Source organism: Aythya ferina (assembly GCF_964211825.1).
Source record: "Aythya ferina genome assembly, chromosome: 10".
Taxonomy (NCBI): Eukaryota; Metazoa; Chordata; class Aves; order Anseriformes; family Anatidae; genus Aythya; species Aythya ferina.
The window spans coordinates 17,990,381-18,001,162 of NC_140306.1; the positions used below are offsets into that span (position 1 = coordinate 17,990,381).

A 10,782-nucleotide genomic window follows, 5' to 3' on the forward strand; every position below is an offset into this window, starting at 1 on the left:
AGATAGCTGCAGGTGAGGTTCCTGCTCTGAAAATAAAGGTTTTGGGGTGGATGGGGTAATTTTAAATGCCAAGTGGTTATTCTTCCTATAGAAAGAGGTGAGGCTGCAAGAATGATCACTATACTTCATAGTAGTCGTTGCTATGAAATCAGAGAGCTGCAGTTAAGCTACTTCAGTAGCTAAGAACAGTGTTCTTCTAGAAACACACTCTTCTCAGCAACCTGCCATCACAGATGAGTGAATCGTGTCTGCCACACTGAGTGGAAGAGACAGCCGCCAGGCTTCTAGCACGTCAGTCCTTTTTGCCATAGCCTCATTCTGTGTCAGTAATTATGCAAAGAAATACAAACAAATTCTTCACTGGCATATGCAGACGGTGAACTGTGTTCAAGAGAGTCTCTAACTTGCAGGACTGCTTTTTTATGGCTTTTTTTTTTTTTGTTGAGGTCAGTCCGTGGTTTAATGTGTGCAGAGCAGAAACTGCTGCTTCTTGATACATTTCCTTCTGCTAGCATTAGCCAAAACAGTAATTTTAATGGTAGAAACACTAACAAACATGTTTAATGTGCAAAGTGGTCAATTTTGGTTTTTATGTACTAATATAAACTCAGTTTCAGTTATTAATGCTGATGCAACTTTGAAATTAATTTTATTAGTTGTATATATTGCTCTGAAATAATGATAAGAAAGTAATGCATTTGAGGCAATTTTACAATGCAGATCTTTGTAGTTACTCTCCCCAAATAAATGGTTATGTAAGAAAAGAGTGAATAAACTTCCAGTTTTAGGAAGGAATCCTAAAATTATATTGGGTTATCAGCTAAATTGCTATTTCATGGCCTTTGCTATGGCCTGAGCCAGAGAGGCTGGGAATTTATGTGACTCTGTGCAGAGTGTGTGCACATAGTGTTCTGTAGCTGTCATGTGTTTAGAACCACCTTTGCATTAATGCTAGGCTTTGCAGGCCAAATTTACTGAAAAGAAATTAAATGTGACTTTCGTGTGAGGTAAATATCATGAATAGCACATAGGATAAAAGTTGATCAGAATGAGATGTAAAAGAGGCAAGGCAGGGTAGATATAGTGGGTGTTCAGCATAAGTATGGATCATGCACTAGAACCAGTGTGCATGAAGAGAATTTGCTTTATTGCCTTTCCAGTTGGAGAGTAGAGAAATTCAGCAATTAATCATTTCTCTTGTAGCTAATTCTAGTGTCAGCAACATTCCTAGACTCTTCCTCATAGTTTTATTTAACTGTTAACCTTCTTTGTTGCTGCCAAATACTAGCATGACTGAGCTGACCTGAACTTCGTAACAGACATTTCAAGAAGGTTGTGTTGTTTTTCTCCCAGTAATTTTAATTGTAATGATTTGATTGCAGTAAAAATTTTGTAAACTAATAACACGCTGATGTCTGTTTGTAGGCTCAGTTACCTCTGTCAGTGTAAGAGGTTGAGGGATGTGATTCATGGGGACCTGCTGCCCTCAGCAGAAATGATCAGAGTCTTGAGTCAAGAGTATGGAGTACCATTACCTGATGAGGATCTCTTCACTTGGAAACCTCCTGTGCCCTTGTTTTCCTCAGATGCTTGTATACTATTGGGAAAACTTAGCAGAGAGAAAAAGACAGTATATTCTTCATTAGACAACTACAATGAAAAGTATGTGCAGTGGAAGAAAGAAATGGCAGAAAAAATGTCTTCTGAGAGAAACCACATTAGGGTGAGTAGTGAGGCATGAGAAGCAAGCCTAGCAAAACTTCATATCCTTAATTACCTCCTCCTTCTCTTGAAACAGTGGCTCATTAGACTTAAAAACTTTTCTGAGGTCTTTGTAGGTATTGTAACAACATTATTAAAAAGTGCACAGTAAATTTTTGTGCATATGTAACCATTTCTCAAGGGGAAAAGCAATTCTAGTGCTTAGAGTAAAGAGAGGAGATGGTGTGTGAGTGGTAAGGGAACTAATTGTTTAAAGGATTTGCCATTTTTGTTTTGAGATTGGTTTCTATTTTTCTTTGTCCTTTTCTTCTCCATAGCTCCCTCAGTGTGCTTTAGCATGTTACACAGGCTTCCCCTGCTGTGTGGGACCAGGCCAGCTAAGCTCATATAAAAATTCTGTTTCCTTCTCTTGCCCTGAAAAATACCTGCTTGTGTTTGGACAACCAGAACAAATAACTAAATAAAACCAGCAGTTGCAGCCAGAGTTGAATTTTAAAGAAATTTTGAAGACTTTTATTACATCTTCTGGCTTGTTACCAGCAGCCATATGCCCCTCCTGTTGCCTCAGGGAAAACACACTGAAACTAAAACCTTTCCTGTGCAAACAGACATCCAAGAAGAAAGATAATGTATGTTTCCAGGGAGTCTGAAGTGTTTTGGAGTACATTGCTTAGATGAACACTCTAGCCATCCCATGGTTTGTGAAGAATAGTTGTGAATGTTTTTAATACAAAGAGGTTTTCCCTGACATCAAAAGCTATGCTTCTACATGAGGGTACTGTCCTGGAGTTACTGAGAGACATTTAACTTCCAAGTATTTCCTTTTTCACATTTGGTCAGTTGGTAAAGGAATATCAGATGAGGCTAGAAAAGAAAACAATCTTAAGTTAACTGTTCCTGGTACTTGTATTTATACCATCACAGGAGGATGCAAGCAGCAGCACTCTTTGGCCCAAGTATTCTATGTAGGTTATATGTAAGGTAATTTTTTTTTTTCTCTGAAGTTTGCAGTCTTCCCAGTATACATGTTTTAACCAGTTTTCATTTTATACATGCTTTTGAATCAAGAGAGAAAGAGGACTGGGAAGTCCTCTGTAGATGAGAAAATATGAAATACTCTTTTAATAGCTGATAAAGTAACATTTTCAGACTTTTTGATGTAAAAAAAAATATATTTTGGAGTTAAAGAACTGAATAGAATAGGGAGCTTTTCAATGTTGTCACAGGGAGCTGATATCCAAAACGCAGTTTACCCCTTTTGCTGTAATTATCTGTTGTGTCAAAGTCTGAATTCAAAGCCATAACTGCAGTAAACACAGTTGAATAATGTTCTTAAGTGAACGAAAAGGTATGAGGGTTTAACTACACCGTGTCAGCAGAGAAATTTGAAGAGTCATAATGAATATTGTTATACATGTAACTGTAATTGCTGGGGTGTTAATAAAATCATAGAAATGAAAAGAACTAATCTTATTTCATCTGATTAAGACCAGCATCTGCTCCAGAGCAGCTCTTTAGATCTGCAGTAGAAGTCATTCTCTGGTGAGTGCTTGTTTCCAGTGCACTGCTAATGCACTGACTAATGTCTCACAGCACGTCATGTGCAAGGATGAAATGAGAGACTAATCTGTAGGAAAAAATGGTGCTTTTAAAAAAAAAATAATAAAGTCTTTTTATTGATTATTTTAATAACAAAGAACTGTTGAGCAGTAAATATATAAACGTAGGGTTTTAAAATGTTAATGTCTTTTTAAAGTTTTTTAATGTTTACAGTATTGGTTGCTTGTTTGTAATTTTTTTGTCACACTCTGCATTCCCAATTCATGCAGAACTCACATGTAATCTCTATTTGCAGGCTAACGTTGATGCTATATGTCAACTTAAAGGAAAGATGAAAAAGGCAAAGTTTGAAGCTTTCAGGATTTATCCTGTTGATGGCAAATCTGTTCATAATTACAGCTCTCAGAGCCTGAATTCTGCAGAACTTGCAAAGAAATATCTTCGCCAAGAAATGGCAAAGGTGAACTGAGACATGTAAATGGAAGATCTTAGCTTGACATGTGCAGTGTTAAAGGAGAGATGAATTAAATAGGTATACATTGGTAACTTCTGTATTAGTACATAGGGTGGGAAGTTGGTACACCAGATGTGGTGTTCTTTTTTGCTGTGTGAAATTCTGCTCTTAATGTTGTGCATTATAGTCAGGTTGTCTATTCCCCATGACTTGGACTCTAATTTTGAGTGTGGACTTTGGTAATATTTCCAGTTTGGAGTCCCACACATTTGTAAGTGGGAGAATTTGAGTAATTGCAATGTTGAAGTATGCAATATAAAGTGATTTGGAGAAAGTATTTAAGAATACATTTGAAGAGTCACATTTATCTGCTTTTTTCACATTTTTATCTGCTTTTTTTTTTTTTTTTTGTCATTCTGTGATTATTTTTCAGAGATCCCATTAAAACACCTGATAGTAAATTGATTCTTGGATCATAATAGAACAAAATTTAAGAATTATTTTCTCTGAGTATTTCATGATGGTTCTTCTCCCTGTATAATTTTGATCTATGATTAGTAGAAGCCTTAAGTAACAAAATGGTGCTGGTTCTGTCTTAGATTGTACTTTTCAGGGAAATGTTCTCCTCTCCCAGCAAAGGGAAGTTCACATTAACCCAAACAAACTTTTTTTTTTTTTTTTTTGGTAGGAACCAAAGAACAGATTCACTTACTGTCCTGAGTACCTGTCAGCTACATTTGACCCAGTTGATGTGGTTGCTGCCTGTAAGGAATCCTTTGCAAAATCCAAGAGCATGTGGCTGTCACCACATGGATTTGTATTTCCTGGATTTAAGAGCAGTATTGAAAGCAACCTGCACCCTCGGATGCCTGATGAGGCACGTCTGGAGGAGTTAAGCCAGGTAACATTAAACTTAAATGAATTGTCCAAAGTGAACTGAAGCATTTTAGGATACTTGCAAGAGGTAGACTGCTTTAGCATTTGGAAGTTGCTCTTGAGGGATACAGCCCAGGCAAGCTCTTTTGAGGGTGACAGCTGTATTTGCAGTTTGGGTACATCAGAACCTAGCTCACCCAGGTGATTGTCTGGATACACAAATGCTCTGAACACGTACACAAAACCTATTTGCCAGTATTAAACGGGTTTTAATAGGTATTAACAGAGTGTATGATGTTTTGATTTACATGTACAAGTGGGGTCATTTAATTTTTCAGACTTTATTTACCACACTTGTTTTCCTACAAATGAAAATAAGTTTCTCAAAAAGGTTAGAGTGTAGCTGAAGTGAAAGAGTTCATGAAAACAGAGTGCTTTCTTCTGTCCCGTGGTGCTGGGGAATGTACCTTCTCTTGATGGAGAGAGAAGTTTTGCTGATCAAGAGTAACCGAAACAAGTTAGTGTGGTGTGATTTTTGGTGTCTTTTGTTGAAGAGGTGAAACAGAGGAGGGAAGCCGGGCAGTACAGGATGGAAAACTTGACAAGCTGAAAAAGGGGTAGCAAAATGAGTAGCAGGCTTACAGTGCAGGAGCCATTGATTGACTCCAGAGTTACTGAACTGAAGTAAATGGGAGACTGTGACGTTTGGTGTGGGATTAAGGGTTGCCTGGTATTGACCATTGGCACCTATGGGTGGGATGAGAGAGGGGAAGAGAGCTGATGTCGTACCCTGAATGACACTAAGTGTAACCTGGCAGTGTCAGTAGCTGGGTAGCATCAGTGCCAGCTGTGACATTGAGAGAAAGTAGGAAGGAGGCTCCCTCTGCTCAAACAGGGACCTCACAGACATGACCAGCATTGTTTTGGTAATGGAGTTTGATTCTGAATTTATGTGTTACCAGAAAGGTGGATCAAACAAAAGCAGAAAACTAGGATCCCATTCGGAAGCAGTCTGATTTCCATACATTGCTTCTACAGGCATTTCTGTTTTTCTTGTCAAACACAGAATGTGTGCCTCATTTGTCACATCTGTGGGAGGTAAACAGGTTCTTGGAGTTTGTCTAGTTTCCTACAATATTGCCATGCAGTTTCAGCCCTTGCTCAGCTATTCTTTAGCTGCACAGTTTTAGGTAAAACATTGAAAATACGGGGCAAACAACAGAGTGGGAATTACTTTGTAGTAAGTAATTCCTTTAGGAAGGATAGTTTAGTCTGATTAATCTAACCTGTATTTCATCAGCAAGTAGTCAGAGGGCCACAAAAAGTTGAGCTGTATTTCACCATTGTGAGAATGAATATTCCTGCCACGTTTGTAGTGTACGCAGAACAAGCTGAAAAGCTGCTTGCAGAGAGAAGTGGTCTTGTGTAGCAAAGTCTGGCACCTGTTAGCTCATCGCCCAGAAATCTAGCTAACTTATTTTTTGTGACTCCTCCCTTGTGATTTTAGCCTGGCTACTTAATGGGGTTCAAATTTAATTTAGAAATGGCAGGCGAATGTTCTGTATGCTAACAAGGAACCGGTGCTGTCACGAGACAGATGGAGCTGGGACAAACGGCACATTGATTTTGATCTCTACACAAAGCCACCCGTGACCACAGCCCCACTGACAGGTAACGTGTCTGTTGAATGGCTCATCCCAAAGCTTTCAACTTGAAGCTCTGACATACGGTCCTGAAGCCTGTTCAGTTCTGCCATCTAAAAGAAGTGTGAACTCCAAGAGGTTTATCAGGGAGATCCATGGACTGCAAAAATGTTCACTCTCAAGCAAATGACATGTAGGATGTAAGGCCTTCACCATACCCTGATTTTACCCCTCCAGTCTTTTAACTTCTTAGCCTGAGTTCCTTCGTCTACAGTATCGTATGACAGAAGGGTGCAGAGCCTTCATGGCTTATTCTTCTGTAAAGCTAGCTCTGTTGGCTGCCCGATCTTCCTTTGTACGTAGGGATTGGTAACAATCAGCTTTTGTTGCTATCAAGCTCAGACAAAAGCTACCTCACAGATGACAATACCAGAAAATGAGTCCAGAGGGGGCCTGAGACGAGCCAGTTAAATTTGCTTGCTATCAGCACAGCAGCCTGGAGTGTGTGCGTTGGTGAAGTGGTTGGTGTACGTAACCCCCTGTTCACCTGTAAACAGTGAAAGAAAAATTTGCATTTAATTATGAATGTAGTAATACTCTATTTCTAGAAATAGAATAGGATACTATTCTAGAATACTAGAACTAGTATCTGGTACTAATTCTAGAACACTAGAATAGTACTCTAGTATTTCAAAAGTATTTTGAAAAGTTGACCATGTGTATCTTTTTGTCCAGAACCCCTTGAGAGTCACTGGAGTGTAGAAAATAATAGCTTTGTCGTTGTTACTGGAATTGTTGCTCTTTGACAAGTTTTCTGGTGGTACATTACCCTGTAGCTTGCAAAACGCTTGGTTACTTGGTTAGTGCAGTTCTTCTCAAGTGCTTCTGTCAGAGAAATGCTTTTGAAATTAGACAGGATTAATTTCACTTCCATGTGTTTCATGGAGCTTACAGGACTGTGAATTGTCTTTGCTGTGAGGCACCAGCCATTATTCTAATACCATTATCAGCTGTTCTGGCTGAATCCTTGTGAGAAAGGTTGTTCCTGGCAATAGCAAGCTTTTAGTATCCTTGTTCAAACATTCAAAAGTTTTTATCTTTTCCATCTAACTGATTTCTATTGTCTGCTTTTTCTTTTACAATCTGTTGTTGATCTTGTGAAGATGCTACTCAGGTTGTGCAAACTGCATTTGATGATACCAAGCTGAAAGTTGACCGGTGCTCTGCTGCAGCTGAATTATCCACACGCGGGCCAAGAGCCAGTTGTCAGCTACAGAAGCTCCAAGGACTTCTGAAAGATGAACCTCGGAAATTCTCACTCAGGAAGCCAGGACTAATTTTGAAGGTAAAGGGTGACTGCCTGTGGGTACTGATCTTGGCACCTACCTTTGTGCAGCAACAACACTCCTGTACTTTGTGGCAGGCAGATAATGACAATTCAGCACAGTAGCTTTTGAAGTAAAAATATTTGTTAAATTGATGCTGATCAAATTGGTTGACTCAACCTTACAAAAGCCTTAGAAAAACATCAGACAGGGCAGAAAAATAATATTATTTTTATTTTTTAATTCTTTTCTGTGTTAGTCAGAGATAGTGGAGTATGGGGGGGATTTCTGGTCAGTTAACTAACTTGCCTGTCCGCGTGCAGAGGGTGAGAAAGGAAGAACAATTTTTTGCCAGCTGGCTTAGCAGCTTTAAAAGAAATTGTACTGTCCCCTAATGAAATCTAGGGGTTAAGGGACTTCTGTTGGCTGCATGCCAAATGCCTCACCATGTGCTCTTTTGATTACCATAGCTTTGTATAGACTTCCTGAGCATTGCATATCAGCCTGTTGGTGCAAAAATCACACACAGACACCTCAGTTTTGGAAGATGAAAGGATTTGTGCTCATAAATATGAAAAGCTGTATGGGTGGCCTGCACCTAACTGTTCTTTTGTTGGCTGAATCATAGTCAGTGCTTACATATAAATGACTGACCCAAACACTGAGCATGCTTTTAAAGCCAGTTTTGATCAAAGAGAGTGAAACTGTTGGCTACAAATGCTCTAGGAAAAAACAAAAACAAAAACAAACAAACAAAAAAGAGAAACTATGAGAATGTCCATAACACAAGCAGAGTTAAACCTCTGAGGCTGATGCCTCCCCTTCTGTTTTTTAAATAATACTCTGGATGCCAGTTCTTGCATTAAATGGACACAGCAGCAAGCTGCCTGGCCTCCTCAAGTTAGTGTCAGGCTTTGAACTGAATCCTGCTTTGTGCTTTGCCTTCTGCTTTGATTTGGCTGTTCAAAATATGAAATGTGTTCATCTTGGACTCTGCCTGTTTCCTGTAATTTCAATACACAACCTTTTTTATGCTAGTCTGCGTATAAATAATACTATTATTTTATATAAGTTACAGCTTGCACTTCATGACATTCTGCTTATGGCTATCAGACATACAAGTCTGTCATAGCCAATGTTTCTTAAACAAACACATTTCCAAGGCTTCTTGGTGTAGCCCACAGGATGACATTTCTGTCCTGTGTTACAAAATTGTTGATTTGTGAAAACATCCCTTTCCTAAGGCAAGAACTACCAGTGGTCTACTAGCTAAGAAACAAGCGAGGAGGAGAGGGGGTAAAAAGGGAAGTGGAGGCCCTCCAGAACCAAGCGTGTTTTCTTATCCTAGCCTATCCCAGCCCTGTCGGTGTTGGACAATCAACCCTCTCAAAACATTGTGGCCGTTCTACCAGGCAAGAGGAAGAGCATCTGTTATGGCTTTGTACCAGGCCCTGAAGGTCAGCACAGCCTGAAGTGGAGCAAGAATATTATTCCCTGCCACAACAGAGAGCGGAAGGTGTTTGAAAAACTCAAAGGAGCAGATTTCAAGTAAGCCAACCTAATTGCTAGAAAGCACTGAATGTGGGAAAAGGGACCTACTATGTTAAAGGCTCCCAAATCATTTTACATAGTGTATGTCAGGTGTTACAGTATGAAGATAGTGTAGTATACATGACTAGGTTGATTAATTTTAGGGTGTATCCAAATGGAACCGGTTCTGTAGGAGACAGCTTGGTGTTTTTGGGAGGCTGACCTTTGATGTCCAACCCCATAATCAAGGAAGAGAGTTTGCCACTGGTCATTACTTGCCCTGGGTGTCACTGTGCAGTACCAACATAGTCACCGGCTCTTCCCACAGTACTGTCAGCGGCGCTGGAACTTCAGTTTACGTTTAAGTGAGATTACACTGGAGACTGTGTGGTCTGCAGCCTTTCTAATCTAAGCAATACAAAGCCTTGTTCTTGCCGAGCAATTCATACCTTTATAGTTTAATTACACTGCTAGATATTTGAACACATTTCATGTTTGACCTTTCTAGACTAGGCCACCAAACAAATCTAGAATTAACAGGAAACTTTTAGTTACTAACTCAGTTACATATGAAGGAATGTACAATGGTTTAATGCGTGTATTATTCCTTAGTGCGGGAGATTATTTGTTATTTTGCTCTCATGCAAGCCCATCTTCTAAGATACTGCTGTGCTTCATGCATGTATTGTTTTTGCTGTACTCTTCCAGACTCCCACACTTGCTGTAAGTCATGCTAAATGAGGTCAGACGTCAGCTTTTTTAGGTGTCAACTTGCAAACCGATTGCTCATTAGTTGTGAGGCTGAACCTGATATTCTAGTAGGTTCAACAGCAGACTGAACTGAGCAATGGCTCCTGAGTCAAGCAACAGGAATGAAGTAACATAGTAATTGATATGTGTGGCAAGCTTGTTGGGTAGTACCACAAATTTAACAGATCCAGTGGAGTTTGGTAAATGTGTTTGTTCGCTGAAGAAGTGTCACAACTGTTAATTTAGAGACCTGTAGATTAAAGGATGCAGCCTAATACGAGTGACTTTTTTTTTCCATTCCAGTTTATTTTGCTATAAACATTCACTTATTTACAAGCGTGACCAATCAGCAAGAGGACACACTGCTATCAGTGCAGAACAGGAAGATCCTCTCCAGAATGAAATGCCAGAGCCAGCTGTTACTCTAGATACAGGTAACTTGGTAAACAGAAAGCACTTAGCAAATGCCAGAGAATTGGTAAACGTACCTGTGACATAAAATAATTGCCTTCTTAATGAAATCTGGCCAGCAAATACTTCCCTAAGCCAAGTAGGACGGTTTCTTAAGTGTTTATCCTGTGTCACAGGATAAAACTGACTTGCTGAGGTAGGAGGTAACTACACTGTGTTTGGAGATTACTAAGAGGCTAGGTTAAAAAAAAAAAAAGTGTAAATAGGCATCAAGTTTGAATAATGTTTCTGATAAATGTATCGTCATGACATTTGTTTAGATGATATCTAATGTATCTTTAAATAAAGTTTGTTTTTATTAAAAATAAAACAAACAACAATGGCTAAGTAAGTGTAAGGCCGGGGCCATGAGAGAACAGAACAGAAAGTTCTGGTAAGTAGAGGGAATCATTTCTAAACGAGAGCTGAGACAGAACAACAGCCATCCTTGGAGAGACTCAAAGCTTGCCTG

General features: G+C 39.3%; 1 protein-coding gene across 5 annotated transcripts in view; it reads left to right on the forward strand.

The window, feature by feature from the left end:
* The window catches only part of CFAP92 (cilia and flagella associated protein 92 (putative)), a 100,262-nt gene that overhangs the window by 87,441 nt on the left and 2,039 nt on the right, over window positions 1-10,782 (forward strand). For all 5 annotated transcript variants that reach the window (XM_084530592.1, XM_084530590.1, XM_084530593.1 and 2 more), the window contains 7 exons: window positions 1,426-1,723; window positions 3,578-3,742; window positions 4,425-4,637; window positions 6,154-6,283; window positions 7,419-7,600; window positions 8,929-9,128; window positions 10,164-10,294. In XM_084530592.1, the coding sequence (XP_084386718.1) occupies window positions 1,426-1,723; window positions 3,578-3,742; window positions 4,425-4,637; window positions 6,154-6,283; window positions 7,419-7,600; window positions 8,929-9,128; window positions 10,164-10,294 (1,319 nt within the window). The remainder of the gene's footprint in view (window positions 1-1,425; window positions 1,724-3,577; window positions 3,743-4,424; window positions 4,638-6,153; window positions 6,284-7,418; window positions 7,601-8,928; window positions 9,129-10,163; window positions 10,295-10,782) is intronic.